General features: G+C 39.2%; 1 protein-coding gene across 1 annotated transcript in view; it reads right to left on the minus strand.

Moving 5' to 3' along the window:
• The window catches only part of HECW1 (HECT, C2 and WW domain containing E3 ubiquitin protein ligase 1), a 265,441-nt gene that overhangs the window by 80,625 nt on the left and 166,920 nt on the right, over window positions 1-17,896 (minus strand). The window contains exon 6 of the mRNA XM_085320214.1: window positions 12,598-12,767. Within this exon, the coding sequence (XP_085176340.1) occupies window positions 12,598-12,767 (170 nt within the window). The remainder of the gene's footprint in view (window positions 1-12,597; window positions 12,768-17,896) is intronic.

Below are 17,896 nucleotides of genomic sequence, written 5' to 3' on the forward strand. Positions count from 1 at the left end.
TCACCTGCAAGTGCTGTTGCATCTCGGGATACACAAGACTGCCCTATGACCAGACTCTTCATCCATGATCACAGATCCCAAATGCTTCTGCTAGCAGCACATTTTGATACTTTAAAACAGTAATATTTTGGAAGCACAATTATGCCTTTAAGACCTCAAGCATTCTGTGTAGCAGAGCTCAAAGGATTTACCATTTGGAAATAACTGCAGTTTTAGAGCAAAACTGAAGTCAGTGAAATGGCATTGGAAACAGCTTGTAAAAGTGATAATTTTATGTAATTCAGTCTTCCATTATCTCAGCATTTTCTGCTGCTGTTATTCTCACCCAGTTAAATTCTTGATGGACGGGATTTTCCAAAGGCAATCCCTGACCGTGGATGCCTCAGGTTTAGGCCATCCAACCTGACAAGCCCTAAGGAATCCTTGCAGCAGAAAATGCTGGGCACTTGCCTTTTGAAAGATGAATCCTACCAAAACATGTAGGTTTGAGAACCTGAAAATCACTTTCAAAAATCACCAATCATTTTTGAAAACATGTAGGTTCACATGATACTTAAAGATAGGATTATCTTCTTTGGATGCAGAAGCTAATCAGTTTCAAGCCCTAAATTCTCTCTCTTCTGTTTTATTCTGACAAGTGCCAGTCCCTTTGCCTTAGCCATGAAACACTGGCTGCATTTCCACTGTTCATGACTTGRCCTTTAACATCTCATTCATCTGCGACAGAAGGGACCCTGAATTTCATGGTTTTCTCTAATATAACTAATGTAACAAAGCAGTAATATACTAAATTGCATTCTATTCCTTGTCTAATATTTGCTAACTGTCACTCAGCAACAGCCAGTTTGTGCACTGAAGATGATAGCGTAAACTTCCTATCCGTATTTTTTTTTTTTAAGTTACTGATTATGAATTCTGCAGTACCCTTGGTTTCACACTGACTGATGTKGTGATGAATAATTCACTCCAAGGAGGGGCAAGAAACAGAGGCTATGTGATCACAACTTGAAATAAAAACTGACTCTCTTCTAGATGAGGAAAGCTAGTGTTGCTTCTCATATGCACCCACGAACCACCACTGATAACATCAGCTAAAAGGGAAGCATTTTATGAATAAGTTTGCTGCCAATTTTTGATATTACTGTTGCTTTTTTACTGCAAGTCTTCCATTATTTGGAATCTCAACAGATTTTTTGACTGCCATTCCTTGCAGCCAGATTCCTGTATGTTTTGCAGCTGATATTGGCTACCTTCCATTTTCTTTCACCATCTAAGACAGCAACCCTTAAGTTATATATTTTCATTAGGGCCATGGCTCATTTTCTGTGTTCTTTGTTTGTTTGTCCATCCTTTTTTTCCTTTTCCTTTCTGGTAGCACAATGGCTGCATCTACATTACTGCATAAGAAAACTCTAAGGTGGAGGCTGTAGCCAAAATGACTGTCTGCCAATTTTAACTGCAGCACTACTTGCTGGGCTAGATCAGAGGTAGCCCAGATGCAGTCATCCCTAGCGGGGCTCACAAGTGAGCCCTGTGCTGTGCAATGCTCTTCATAACTCACTTTCATGCCACCTGGCAACTCTGTCTCTCATCTGGCAACTGCTATCCTAGCTGTTCCCCTGTGGCGATCTCAAGAGACTACTGTTGAGTAAACRATAAATTAGGGACCCTTCTAGAAGGCCCTTAACACTATCTGTTGTAAGGACAGCTGAAATCTGTAAATATCTCAAGCCTGAGGCCCRTCTATCTACAGAAGCATTAGAGATAGCAAGTTCATGAATACCTGGTCTTCAAGCTGCTTTTGTGACTCACAGTCTCAGGACCAAGAAGCCAATATGCATGTTTCCATCAGCTACGAGAAGAAGTCTTGAAGATCATCTTCTCCACTCAAGTTCAGAATTGGCAAATATTATGACAATTTGATTAATGGATTTGAAATAACAAGATCTGGTTCAAAGCACATGGAAGCAAAGAGGAAGAAAAAGGTTTTTGTGGATAAAGACTTTACAATAGTCCCACAGGATAGCAGAAAACAGTATCTTGCAGGAGCAAGTTTATCCAATGTAACCATGCAGCTCTGAAATCCTCATGACAGCTATATCAGATCTGTACCACCAGTGATACCCTTATTCCCAATATCTCCTCTGCCARTCACCACTATTCAAATTGTGTCATCTAGAAAAAATAAATCTGAGTTTTCAAATTCATATTTCTGCTCAGAGCCCCTACCTAAGAGACTGTGGGCAAAGGCAAAAGAGGAAGGATTACTTTCTGTCATAAGTGGTGGAGCCATGTCAGATATTTGTGTTCTCATCACTACCTCAAGATTAGGTCCACCACAGGTATCTAGAAACAGATTACGCATATGACATTTACCTCTCAGAAGGGATGTTTCTATCAAAAAGCCTAAGAAAATCAGCTTTTTTTAAAAAAAGTAGGCATTTGATCAGAATGTCTGTCATGAACTGAATCTGTTTTTAGTTCATTTTTAAATTCTTGCCAATAAAAGGAAGAACCTACTCTTGCTTTCCTTGTTGAAGTTGCTGGAAGCTGAGTTACCCAATAATTGCTGGGAATCTACTGAAGCAGCCAGCTTACAAAACATTAACATGCAAAACAATTAGGAACCTTTCATTGGTGTTTTCTTCCTGGCAACTATGAGTCACAGCACTATTTCAGCTTTTCCAACAGCAAATGCCTCCCCAGCAGGACACTGTACTATAAACCATGAAAATTCCTTTCATTTCCATCAAAGATATGTCCTATGCACCTATGTAATTCAACTGTTCTGTAACAAACATTTTCATTAAGATTAGAAGACTCCAAATGAGGTCAAGACATTTTATTAGAACATGGCAGATATAAAGGCTAAAAAGGATTTTTCTTCCTGGCAATTTTTCTCAAATACCCTTCCTTCACTTTAATACCATACTATGGCCTTACTTTACAGGAATGTATATCTAGGAAGGGTGAGAAAAAATCTTTTTTACAAGTCTGCATACATTAAAAGGATGAATACTATATATGGGTTTTGTGTATTTTGCTGGAATGGGRAAAAATGATTTGTGGAGTCAGGTATAAAAATGTTACTATCTATGTATCTTCAGGGGACTTACTAGACTTTGAAATAGCAGGAACCTTTTCTTCTGCAAGAGTAGAGGCCTGAGGAGATTCCAAGCTGTGCCAAGCTTTTGGCAAAAGTTAAGTTTCCTGAATTGCAACTGCTAGTACAAACTCTGCAAGACGGGTCAAGAAATTCATGGAACCTACTGGAACCTGAAGACAGYAAAGTTTACATTGAAACCGACTGTAAAAGGGTGTATTCAAGTTTACATAAACAGGCTTTTTCCACAGTCAAAGAACAAAGTGAAAATAACATTTCTGGCAGTTTTTGAAAAAGTTACATCAGAACATCAGGATTCAAAAGGGTTAGGCTCTCCAGCTGTCCAAAGGTCAACCAAACTTAGGAACGGCTGCATGCATGCAGTCTTTTTGTTGCTGTGGTCAGATTTTGTCTGCTCTCTTTGTAGTTCAGTACCAACATACTCGAAGCAAGTCAAGGATTTCAACATAAATGCAAACTCATCTATAAAAAACAGCTACCGCTACAAGGCTAAAGCCCCATTCAAGAAAAAGGCTTTGTCTAATGATTGATTATGTATTTGTTTAGATAACAGCAGAAAAGAAGGCACAGGGGAAGGAGAGTCCACAAAAGTTTTAAGTGATGGCTCAAATCTGATGTTTTTACTAGATTTCCYAAAGAAATGAATGTAAAATGCTTTATAAGAAATGAAAGTTGGATGGATCCTTAAAAGATAACACAGGACCCAAAGTTTATAGTTGATCTGCAATGGCCAGCGGATAGAAGGATAACAGAAAATAGATTAMATTTATATTCTCTGATTAGTCCAACCTGAGAATTACCCACCATGTTGTTTTATTCACACTGTGTCACTCTGCATATAACATCAACTATCACTTGGTACAAAATGGCTCTTAGAATCTGAGATGATACATGATACAGCATACTCCACAGAGGACATGGCAGACTGCCTCAACAAAACTGCCAAGAAATTATCATTAAGAGCAACCTGTTTCTCACAGGGTGTCCAGCTGTACAAACAGCATCAGATGTCAGCTCACTCACATACTGGACCAGCTGTCCCTTTGTCCGAGCCTTACTGGCTGTAGGTTAGATGCAGATGAATGCAGATCATGGACTTCCCCCACTGTGAGGAACCCACTGGAATAACGGAGTGATCAACTAGCTGCGCATCTTGCCTGGCCCTGGAAGACACTTAGTTTGGAAAACCCACTGAGTCAGTGGCTTTGGAAGAGAGTGCAGGAAAGCTCTAGATGCTGAGTTCGGGAGAGGGAGAAGATCTTTTCACTGTCGTCCAGAAAACTTTTTGTTCTGTTGAAAGCAATGGGAGTATTTCTGAAAGGAAATCATGTGCTGAAAATCTGAACAAAGGAAAAATTAAAGATCTCTGGATACTGAGGAAAGATAGCATGTGCCATGAGCARCTGCAGGGAAGCCTTATGGAAGCTGATGATTCCTGATCAGTGGAATATACAGGCTATGTTTACATTAGCRAATCATGCGGTGTTACAGGAGCAGATCTGGACAGCAAAGAAGGTGGTGCTGTGGACCTGATGACCACATCCAAACATGCTGCAAGGGTTTTATCATGCACTAACTCCACTGAGTCCCGTTCCCAGGACTGAACTCTCATTATTGGCTGAAGAATGTTAGGTGCACATCTGGAGCACGTCACTTGGCTTAATTTCATCCAAAAGAAATTCAGTTCATGTGTTTTGAGACTGCTAAGTAGCAAGTCATGAAGAGAATCATATCAATATCTTAGGAATTCTATAAGCTAAACCATCAGTTTTGGCTCGAGTCAGTTGTAAGTCATTAGGACTCTCCTCTTATTTGCACAGATTTTACATAGTCAGCTCCTATAGATTAACACACACAGAGACATAGATCAGAATCAAAGATATGCAGCATCAGCTGACTTGTTCGTACTCTCACACCATCTCAGCAACCTAAATATACATCTGTATATAGACTACTGCTGTCATCTTGGAGCTAGATCTGAAAACACTGTTGTAAATGCCACTGAAGTGGTTTCAGGCCATAATCTGCTTTTTAGTCCTTATTTCCTTCCAGTCCCAAGAATGGTTTTGCATGCACAGATCATTCATTTTCTTAACATGAATAGATCAGACGGGGATTTGTACATGACTTACATACGGTGAAGAATGAAGGCACATGCTCATGTTGCCACAACAGAATATCCATTTATAGGATAATACAACAATTTCCAGCRTTTAAGAACAATTTTCATAGAAAGTCATGTTATAATGAAGATTAATATGTACTTTTTAAATTTTTACCAGTATTATTTGCATCCCTGAATACGGATGGTTAAAAGCTAGTATAGTGATCAGCTCTAAGTAAAACTAAGAAAGCTTGAAATGAACAGAATAYGTCCACTTACACTGATTAGACAAAGTTAATACATGTTCAGTCATTAAAAAACARTCAATATAACTGGTGGAAGTAGGTAAATTAAAACAGAGGTGACAGGAAGAATTAGGCTCTTGATTTGGAGTTGAATAAGTGATATAATTAAACAAATTATATTTGTGATAGCTATCATGCCACAGGGACAACAGGAGCAGAAGTAAATCTTAAAAGGCTGTAAATTACTTTYGATAGTTGAAGACAGATTTAGTCTTTTAGCTGAGTATTTCACTAGTGGATTACTATAGTATTCATCAACAACAACACAAAATATTGCGATGTCACTACTATAGGGCACAGAGCTCCACTGCTGCTGAAGGCTGGGGCACCCCTACAAATAGTCTGAGAGAGTCTATTGCCCTAGGATCCAACAGTGACCACACAGTGCCAGGGCCRACATGGTATCTTATTTGGGCACGGCACAATGTTTCTCACCTTTTAGTAAAAAGGGTGCACATAAATATGTGCTGCTGTTCTGAGATCTGATCTATCTCTTTCTACTGAATTACTTAGAAGTTGGATAGGATTTTCAGGGAGTTGATATCCTAGATTTTTCTTCAGAACTGTCTTCAAGAGCCAGTCAAGATTCTTCTTCTTCCCTCAGGTATTGTCTACAAATTTCTTAGAACAGCAGAGACTGAAAATAGTTGAGGACTCTCATGAGCAGTAGAATATATGACTAGCAAGACTGATAGAGTCTTTTAGGTGGAAGCTGCAATTGCAGTGTATTTCTTCTGGAAGAATATACTAAAATGATCTGCTTTTTTCTCACCTTAACCCATTCCTGAAGGAACTGAAGTTGTCTTGGACCTTCACATTTTAACCATCACCAGATATTCAAAAAAGTGCAGCTTCAAAATCACAGCTTTTCTGAATAGTTGAGCTGTACTTGTTTAACACTTTGCTTCAGCATATGTGCAGAAATGTTATATAGTGAAGCTATCACTCACAAGCTTTACCTAGCTGCAAAAAAGCCTTTGGCAAAACTCACAGTGAATTCAGGATCCGGATTTCACTGGGCCCATGTTGGACTCATGCTTGGGTGTAAAGGCCTTTCTGTTTCAGCAGCCGATTCTTTTGCATTTGCCAGTGAAAAGGAGGAAAAGGTTATTTAAGTTAAACAATAAAGCACATAGTTCAATTAGTGAGATATTCTTGTTGCTATTTTTTAGTTTGGACTTCTGGTGAAATTAGATAATAACTCTGTGAGGCCACAGCCTTATGRTCTGCCTCTAGTGCTCTCAGTACTGGATCAAAATCAGACCAAAACCAACCTGCTTCTAGTTTATCTTCACAACCTTGATTCAAATATATTAAAACTTCYTGGGTGGTTCACATTTGTACTGGAAAGATTCATCCTTGATCAAGTATCCTTTGCACCCCTCAGTTTTGTGCAACACCAYGTATCAGGCATCTTATCTGCAGCCAACACAAAGCTTCAAGAGAAGCACAGAGYTAACTTAAACCCCATATTGCATGCTCTAGCTACTTTGACCAAATGTCTGTCAGACTCTGTCCTGCTCAGTGGTCTGTGACAGACAGGTTCAGATTTTATGATCACAGAATCAGTGGATGAGTTATAAATCTGCAGAATAAGAAAAGGAGTCACAAACTGTCACTTAGACCGCTGATTGCATTCATATCACGTTGGCACTCTTGCAGCCAGCATTCAAACCGCATGTTTCCAGCACTGACAACTGTCTTCACTGTAGAGCTCTCACTCCCCAAACAGCCTCCCTCTGGCCATCTAATGGCCTGCTTGTAACCCCCTCCTCCTTCCTTCTTCTAATTTTGTGTTGAAGAGACAGATTATACGAGAATTAATTCAAGTACAAGTATTTTTGAAAGGTCGCAGGTTGTCTGAGGTGACAAGAGAGTGAGGTGACAAAGAATAACATGGGAAAATACCATACTTTTATCAGATCTGACACATTCACTAAGATCTGCTAAGTGCTCTTGCAACAGAGTATTGAATGTCTCTGCTTATGCAGATCAACTTGTTCATCAGTGAAATGCAGCTGTCTTCAGAGTGATGAAGCAGCCACTCAAAATATTATTTTGTGCCTCAGCTATAAATTAACRGTATTTGTAATAAGACAGGTAAAGAAGGAAACAGGAAACTGAAGCTGCAGAGCATTAAGATGGTTTGTATCGTAGTGATGGCCTCAGACTTTGAGGAAATCAGCTCTTCTAGAACTAAAATTTCCAGAATTTGATGCGTCGCCTAACAGATAACACTTCCCACTACTTTAAATAGATTGGGTAGCTGCAACAGCCAAATTTTGTAGTCCTCTCATTGTCCATTTCTCAAGGCTCTCTCTCCACTCACTAGTAAATAAACAAAAAATTAAAAAGCAGTTAGCTAAAACAAACTACTACAGTTAAGAGGAATATCATAAGTATGTCTAAGGGAAAGTCCAGATGGCCTGAAGCACTGAACTTGCAAAAATCATTGAGAGAATTTGATAACCAGCTTGAGGTGCCTAAACTATTTAAACCAGTATGCTTTGCTACTTGCAATCCCTGATTGCTCAAAATCCTTTAAAGAAACAAAATTAAATACCTTGGCACCGAAAAATTTCACACTCARATAAGCTAGCACTTATCAAATTATGCAGTTGAGGGTCTCCATTATACTCAAATTTTGTAGCCAGATCTGTAYTGATTGCCTGAACAATCACTGTACTCCTTGCTGACATTTTTTTTTGAAGAGAACATGACAAGAAACAATATGGAAATTGTGTCATTATTCTAGTAGCAATATTAGAAGAGATATGGTCACTATTCACCTTYTCCAATTCTACTAGAAAAAAATGCACATTTGGGAAAAAGAACACTTCCTTCACAGATTTTCGTTGCATTTTACTTCAAGTTAATGTGGTAGGACAATGGGCCTGTTACATTCTTGCAGTTTTGTGAACTGCCAGAGAGGTATCTACTTAAGGTATGTATGGGCATTATGAGGAACCTTACTCTGACCCCTAAACAGCTCAAATCAGGCGAAACTCCACTGAAGTCAAATGGCAATGTGCTGGAGCATTTTTGGTCTCTGACACCAGCACACCTGGATGGGAGGCACAGCAGCCACGGTCACTTTCATTGTCCAGCTTTGGAGGAGCATCCATTTTTTGCTTTCAGACAGCAGAAGTATCTTCCATCCACAGGACTCTTCCCAGAGCAACACATTTTAAAAGATACAGTATAAGCTATAAATCAGTCTGGGAGGAGCTAAGCTACAGTGCAGCCAGGAAGGCAAAAGTGAAGAGSCTAAAGGGGGTACGGCACTGTGAACTACTAAGTAGGGCATTAACCCAACAACACAGCTGGTTTCTGATTCTTCATGTCTATGTTATTTCTGTTTTTATCCAGTTGCTATCTAAAAYATATCCACAGTATCACTGTCACCTGCAGTGAACATCTTCTAATGAGCACACACTCTGCTCCCATCAGTTGTTTTCTGTCTGAAAAGGACAGCAAAGCAATGGACCTGATCAATTAGAGGTACCTCCTGGGCCATGGCTAACCACTGGCTATCAGATGTGACAGGCTGGTCAAACTTGACACTTAGAGCCAGATGTAGGTAGGGGGTGGAGACAAGTGGTATAGTCAGGGCAAGATGAAATGAGGGACCCTGTTATTCATATACTAAAGAGAGTCACAGGCTGATGCATTGTCCATGATTGTTCACAGTTCTTGGCACAGTTTTGGCCTGTACAGATAAAAACACTCCACCAAACAACTGCCAGGTATGGCACATGGGCCACATAAGCAAGGGAACACTCCAAGGAAACTGCTTGTATGTGGTCACTGTTTTTCAGAGCATTCAACCACATGGATTCGAGCCGTCCAGTGTCAGCTGGCTTCCAGGAACTGACCTAGTCTATTTATCAGTACAGAGGTAGTCAAAGAATGCACYAGACTGAAAGTCAAACTAGGAGTAAGAGAACAAGTAGGACCATTAACCACAATTCAGCAATGAATTCCCTGTCTGAATACATTTCTGTTGTGGGGATTTTCCATATCTTTGTCCTCTTCTTCTGTTTTGTTTGTTTGTTGTGTAGCTGCCTGTCTCTTCTCAATGATCCTATAGAGGCCTAGGCACTGTCAGTAACTAATCTGGATCTCTCCCAAAGTACTTATCACTCATCGGTACTACGCACTGCAATATTCTGCACTCTGGCTTAGCAGAACCTGATCTTACGCTTCTGTGAATATATGAAAATGTAGGAAAACATCACAAAATGACCCTGTTCTACCACAGCAAGATACCACCTGGACTATGACCTGCCTCAGTGAACAATCCTCCAACCCTCAGTGTGATGGCTCTTCAGCCTCACACAGAGCCCTGTTCCATGTGTCAAAATGTCACACACTACTCTTACCTCTTTGTAAGAAATTTCCACTTGCTTATGCCTTCTTGTTCAAAAAGCACTAAAAAACAGATCACCCAAATGGCTCCGATTCATGTAACTTGTGCTGAATAGTATTTGAATGGCTTGTGAAATGAGGAAGATCATCAATACTATATTTGACACGGATGAAAAATTGGCTGAGGTCTCATGGTGCTCCTACAGTGTGGTAGGAGCAGGTGGTTATTACGTAAATAGAACAACCTAGTAAGTACATGTGGGAGTATAAGAGCGTACTTAAAATACACAAGTAAACGAATCATTTTCCCTTAGTCTATAGGTTTTTGTTTTGGTGAGGAACCCCTACAAAACTGAGGCAACTCTTTTACTTTTGAATTTGCCAAAAGGTAATCAAGAGTATAAATAAAAGATTCCAGTATGTAGATACTCTACTGAATGAAGTTTTATTTCCCTATTACAGACTTTGTCAAGTAAGTTTAGCAGTCAAACATCATTCAATTAAAAAAAARACCATCTGGCTTCTACTGACACGGAGAGATTGTGAAGTGACAGAAAATCTTAGGAAAGAATACTCTTTCCAAAATAATTCATTGCCTAAAACATTTTTTGGGGAAAAAGCCTAGTGACTGATCCATTTAATGAAATAGCAGTGATTCCGCAACAATTTTCATTTCATCTATTCACATCCTTCAGTGTAAAGTGTGGACAGAAAAATGATTACCACCACAATTTAGCAAGAGTTTGTAGTCTTCCTCCACCCCTTGCTGCATAAAGGGACAAAGTAGAAGAAAACTTCTATGCAACAGAARCCAATATATGCTTTTCAGTGCTAACCCCCACCCCCAGACTTCAGATCAGTTGATGTGTGTAGATCACAATCCAAGTGCACGCAGTTAATATCTCCATATCGTCCAGAGAGAAGGCAGAAACTGGACATGTGAGTAACAACTTTTGTTTTAGACTCCTTAGCCACTAACAGGCTAGCATCAGGAAAGGAGAAGCAGTGAGCTTTCATGCAATCAGGAAAACCATGAGGCTGAAGAGAGGAGCTGGAAGTCAGCTCTTTCGCTTTCCTATGTCTGTAATTAGGCCATTTCATTGTTTCTGCTTTTCTCACTGCAAACTTCTGTTGGGAAACAAATGTCAGCCCACAAACTCAGCCATCCTGCATGGCCTGAGGAGAAGATACCCCTGACATTTTATCAGGGTCACATTCGTATTCTTTGGCTATTTATCCTCCAGCAATGTGAAAGGATCTTAGAGAGAGAGCAAGCTGCACTGGTTGGGAGTTTTCTTTGTTAAGAGCAATACTGAGAGCATCTGAAAATCCTGTTCTCTGCCTCCCTCAGCACAGCTGATACACCCCCCTCTGAATGAGGACAGTTTGTGTCATCATTGTGTGAGGTGGTCCTCAGCATTTAACTTCTGGCTACTACAGGGTGGTTGGACCACTGCCATATCCTGTGTCCTGCTTTGAGTCAGTTTTGAGTGTCAACTCCTGGCATCTACACCATCTGCCAACACATATGCACTGAGAGACACACACGCAGTAAGTTTCCGCTTTTATGTTTCCTCACCTCTAGGCCTGTTTCTTTTGCACTTTACTGAAACATCTCTGTCAGCTCTCTGATCCTCCATGTCAGTTCCAGCTCCTCAACTTGACCTGAGATCCCTCAGCCAAATACATCTGACATTTGGAGCAAAAGAGAAGTTGCAGCTGGGCAGATGTTTCATGACAAGGCCTTCCACTTAATTAAGTCCTGCTAAAAGTCACATTTCTTGGACTACCTATGAGGTGTGTTCCCATCTGCCATAAAACTTCTTGCTCTGCATTGGCTTACATGTCGCATAACCCAATGAGCTACCTAACTTCTAGACCATTCTCTATATGGAAGGAGCATTCAGTGATGTTTCTCCCATCTTTCTCCACTCATGTTTGCACATCTATGCAGTTTGACCTAATTATCCCTAAACTACTTTGCGATTTGCATTTAATTTCAGTAATTTTATATAGTATATTTATTTACTTTTACTCTTTCCTAAAGTGGAGATCCAGAGAACAAGAGTAAATCACACCCTTTGTGTCAGGCTCCTTTAATTCTGAAGAGACTTCTCATCCTTTGTTGTCTGTTGCCATTTTGGGTGTAATTTAAAAATGGCAGGTAACAATTGAACTCTCAGATCTTGTTAATACCTACTAAGCCCTTTCTACAGGAACAGCAGAATAGAGTCTTCAAAGTGATAGGTAAATGTGCCAAAGTTGCCTTTATTTTATATTACTACTGGCATTTTCAATCACACACAGATTCTTTTTATTTGCATGCTGTATTTACTCTGCTTCACATAATGTCTTCTCTCCTTGTAAAACCACTGTGATAATCTAGCAGCAGCATTTCTAACTACGGAAGTTTATTTTTCAATTCTGGGTTATACCTACCTTCAGTAATTAACAATTTGATAAATTACATCCTTGAAATACAACACGTACTTCAGGGAAATAGTTTTAAACTAGAATTCATCTTTGTAGCAAATTAAGCCTTTTACATTAAAACAAGACGTCATAAACTGCACATCAAGTGCAGTTAGGTCAATGACTACTTAGCCAAGAAAGGATTTCACAAGAATCCCAGGGGATATTGCCAGAGTCATTTCCATGTTTTAAGAAAAGGTCTCACATGCACACAAACTGCTCACCTCTCCTTGCCAGATAGGGTTAACAGTGTTACACATGATCTTAGATCTCTTCTCCTGTCCATGATGAGGAAGTGCTGGGAAGATGCTATGCTTTCCAGGCTGGATGGAAATCTTCAGATAAGGATCTGGATTGAAAAACATTCCTTTCTTCAAACCAAAGGCCTGGAAATCTGAAAGAAGGTAAATAATCTGATTATTTTTCACATTCCTGTTAGTCCTCTGGAAGGTCAGGAGAACTAGGCATGGAACTGGTGAGGAATTTGAATAATATGGCAGAAATATAAAAAACCTCATGTTTCTTGTGAGGTAGTTTAAAGCCAAACCATAATAATCTAGTAGCATAGAATTTACAAAGCATTATATAATGAAATTGCAAATTCTACAAACCAATTGTGCAGGGCAAGGTGGCTTCTACATCAATATTTATACAACTAAATAAAAGTGGTCTGCTGATTTTTCTAAGGAGCTGAGCACTTGCTCAGCCTGACTCCAGTAACAGGATAGCTCTGGAAAAGAGATCCATTCATCTAATCACATAGACATAGCATTAGGTACCAATGTGTGTCATCTGGGTTTTTATTTTCTGTTTGTTTCTGTAGGTTTTAATTTTCTGTTTCTATGAAATTTAGCTGTTAGACCTTTTTTTTCTTACAGGGAAAATCATTTTACCTCTTTTTTCCCCCCACTTTAAAAAGTTTCATTCCCTCCAGGATTAGCTTTCCCTGGATTCACTTTGGAAAACTTATGCATATATTGCCCAAGTTTTGAAAGGTCCTGAAGAAAGACACACAGTCTGTTATCATTTGTTCCCATGAAGACAATGAAAAGCAAAACAATCTACGGATATCTCACTAATTTTGGCTCAACAGAAGCTACAAACTGAAGCCTCTGGCTTTCTCTTTCTTCAGATCCATTTCTAGGGTTTCTTTGGCAAATACAAGCACTTGCTTTTATTACTGTGTTCAGTAGCTAATTTCTGTTCCACTATTCTTTGTGTGGAGATTCTGCTCTTCTGTTTAAAGCTTAGTTTCACATAGAGCTAAAAGGCAGTACCTTTGCACTACTTGCTTTCTCTTGCTGTCTTAAAGACACGCAAAATATTAGTCAAGATGACTTCCAAAACAGCTTAGGTATATTCCTAAATACACGAATCAAATAGGTAGTTTTTCTTTTTAGAGAGGATTTAAAAACATTAATTTAGACAGTACTTCCATTCCTTTTTAACTGATAAAAAACAATTGTTCTAGCAGGTTACAGGAAACCACTTGAAACCCTCTAGGAAGATACTCTGAATGAGTATGAAATTCATAGACTTTCCAAATCAACTTCAGCATTTTTTCAGAAAACAAATGAACAGGTCTAAGTTGCACCAAGTTGTACTTTGCTTCCTTGTGGTAAGACCCAATACAATAAAATGTGCAAGCTAAAAAGCAATTGGTTTTCTTCTGGTTGACGTTAATCATATATTCCAGCATGCAATTTCTATGGCAGGGATTCAAAAGCCGTGGGACTGATGGGCCTGAAACAGACTGTATTTTAAGAATTCCATTCTTGTGTCTCTGTGACGCTAACAACTAATAAAAATAGTGACTATCACTATTACTGGCTCATCTGAAAGCACTTCGCTGACAACGTGTACTGCCATGGTCCTAGCAACAGTGTTACACAAAGAACAAATGATCTGGTTCAAACTGATAACATAGAATTTCTTTTTGGAGTGGGCAATCTCGGTGTAACCAGCACGTATCCCATTTATCGGCCCTGCTGAAATCCTTTGTGGCAAACTGTTTTGCAGTGGAGTTTTACTGTTAGAAGTACATGCCAGAAACCAGAAACCAAGACAGCACAAGAACTATGAATGACAAGGCACCATCACTGTAACAGTGTAAGGCTGCTACCACATGAGAGTAGAAAAATACCTCTGGGATCTTATTTTCTTTTTCTCTGATGTCTCCTCAAAAGATTCTCAAACTGAAATATTTATTGCTATACATGTTTCTCATTTTTTTCCTTCAAAGAGAAACTGTACTACCTCTGTATAATGCTATACAGAGAAATGGGCTATTGATAGAAATTAAGATTACTAGCACTTTATTATATACACATATGTATTATGTATCGTAAAGAACATACATATACATATATATTCCTCATAAGCTGAAAATTAGGAAGACCTATGAAACTTTTTCCACTTGTGGGAATTAATAATAGTCATAAAGATGAATGTACTCCAATTAGAACTCTGATTTTTATATTTGATGAGAGAAATGCTTTAGCCAAGCACACAACAGGAAATTTCTCTATGTCATTTTCTTGCTAAAATTGCATAATACACTGAATTACATGAAAGTGTCAGTTAGAAACTTCAATTTTTAATGTCTAACACACTTGCTAGCAGAATTAGGTGTCAGATATCTCACTGTATCAAAAATGCAAAAGTTCTGAATAAGGCTACATGGGCACCTGCAGACATCCACAAAAAAAAATATTTATTTGATGTGGGACCCAAGAATATTGTAACTGCCCACCAAAAGTCACAGGAAAAATAAAAATCCCTGACATTTTTAGGTGTGTTTCTGCTCCTCTATTAGCACTGCTGGGGCCCCTTGTAACGTCCCAACAGAAGGATAGTACCACCACCTATTCTGCTTCCTCATAGGAAAATATTTCCCTCTCATCTTGATTGTCTCAGAGAAAGGCTCTGCAGATGCTCAATATTTATAAGTGACAGTTTAGGATTAACTGAGTCTAAATCTTTGGTCAAACTAATGAATTCCAGAAGGCTTAGACTTATCTTGCTGTACCCTGCAGTTTTACAGTCTATTTCTTGGAAGCATATGAGGAAAYGCTAGCAACATAATTCATCCTTGCTTTTCAAAGGTATATTTTCATCCAGTCTATTTAAAAAGTTATTAATAAACCATATGTCAATTTCCCATCTGCTCATAAATGATGCTTTTGTGTGAGAGGGGGTAGATACCTCAACAGGCTTGATAATGTCAGGCAATCTCTCATGAAAATGATGGAAGGAAGGAATTCAGGTGGAGGCACAGCGAACAGCAGCTCCTTCRCTGCTGCAGATGTTCAGCGATTGCAAGTGATGCATTCTGAAATACCAGGCTCGCTGCCCTGTATACTAATGGCTCTCAGCAGCTATCTCCAAGTGAATTATCAATTTATTCTGACTTGAGGGCTTCSATTTCAGACATGCAGATCTTTGAGTGTCTGGATGAGACCTGGGAAACCTTTGCTCTAGCTCACTTTCATGCATGTAGCCTTTGCCCCTAAATTGGGCCATGGCCTCCCCTGTCTATGTTGCAAAGGACTATCCTGAAAATTATCCACGTAGCATCTCAAACTCTGTGGCACTGCTGAGTGATTATTAATAGAGACTTCATGACAGTCTGAAACTGCTTTGGTTTTAGTGGCAAAACATAGAACTGAGTGAGGATATTAATCCATTCTGACAGATGCAACTCAACCGCATCTTCGTTTACCTGGTTTCACTTTGCCTCAGCACAAGTGATTAAGCTTTCAAAAGGGCAGGGCAGAGGCATGATTTGGGTCTGACAGTCACATTTTGTCATGCACTGCAAGGAGAATCTGAGATGGTAATGGTCAGCAAAACCAAGGATGGTATTGCAGTTCCCTGTAAATGTAGTACAAACAGTGGACCAGACTCACACTTGTAGGAGCACGACAGAAAAGGATGGAAAAATCAGGGTGATAACCAGATCCTGGAGCAGTCTGCTTTCTAAATAAATTATGGCTGGTCTGGTCATTAATTTGAAAATAGTAAGTTAAAGAAGTTGGAAGCTGTTCTCACAGAAGATGAAAAGCTTTCCTCAAGAACTGTGGAAGAACTTCATTAGAAATAATATCCAAGAATATTCTGCTCAGTTTATAAATGTGTCCCAAGAAGTGTTTGTCCACCTGGTCTCCTGATGGTGTAAATTTTACTTTACTGAAGAGAGGCAAATTCCTTCCAACCAAATACTGAATGTCCTTCATGTTTCCAAGCACCATCCAAGTGATGACAACAATTCTCTTCAGGGATCTGTATTGATGTTTCTGGGAAAAATCATTAAGCTGCAGTAGTTCTATGGTCAACTCACTAAATTCACATTTTCCCTACTTAGTGTACTGGCCATGTGTTCTCCATCTCCCAAGACCCAGGAAATCATATGTATTGCTAATGAGTCRCTTGAGCTTCTGAGAAGATGAAGACATCTTTGAGATAGGTCGAACTGGTCCAGAACATATCCAAAAACATACTGAATGAAGTACTGTAAAGTTGCACTGGAAAGACCAAAGGGACACTGGAAAGACCACAGTCAAATTCAGACTGCAATTCAGTTTGGTAAACAGCCAAATGGAATTTATTCTCTCTATAATCTGTTCATTAATGGCAAAAAGTAAAATTATTCACTATGATCTTACTGAGATCCTGACAGTTCACATATCAAGGCACAATGAACCATCTTCGTGATCTATCATCACAAAAGAAGAGTTTCTAATTCAGATATCAATGGACAGATCAAACATTCTCCTCCAGTTTTCCTTTGTGAATTCTCAAAGAGTTGTTAACTCAGGTTCTGACACTGAAAAAATGTATTTGAACAGAACTGGTATCTGGGTTGACTAGTAATGAAGTGATGTAATCAGCAGGGTGTTAATATGTCTGTGCTTCTTTTGTTCAGTGCAGAGTGGTGTGGAGAGTAACCAGAGGAAGTATGACTAATTTGAGAGGGCAGTAATCCATATACTGGGCTAAGCTACATGAGACATAGCAGTGATTTCAAAGTAAGGGACAAAGTAAGGGCTTGTTCAAGATTCAACAAGAGGCATGTAAGTACTGCCTCTCAGCTACACGCTTCTAAAGCAATAAAGATGGCTGCAGCTACCAGTTGTGTAGTAACGATTTAACAGTAAGAGACAGCAATATTGCATTGGCTTGGAAATGTCACTTTGAGTCATGAAGCAGTTCTTAGTACATGATTCTAGAACTCATATTAAGGAAAGTGAGCACAGATTCAGCAGTGTTGCATTTAGTTTAGATTTCAAGACAGCAAATATTACAGAATTTCAAAAATCAAACCAGCAATGCGCAGGGCCTGGAGTATCAAAATTCAATATGGCAAAATAATGAAGGAGATTTGAGAAAGACACTGCATAGTGAGCAACAGATAACTGACTTGATCAGCTACTGAATGAGGTTTGTAACCAGCAACATACAAGATGTTAAACCAGAAAACTACAGTGGTCCTTTCTCTTTTTAAAGATCTATAAATAGACTCTA

Source organism: Rhea americana, unplaced genomic scaffold (assembly GCF_003343005.1).
Source record: "Rhea americana isolate MKP2758 unplaced genomic scaffold, rheAme1 scaffold_62, whole genome shotgun sequence".
Lineage (NCBI taxonomy): Eukaryota > Metazoa > Chordata > Aves > Rheiformes > Rheidae > Rhea > Rhea americana.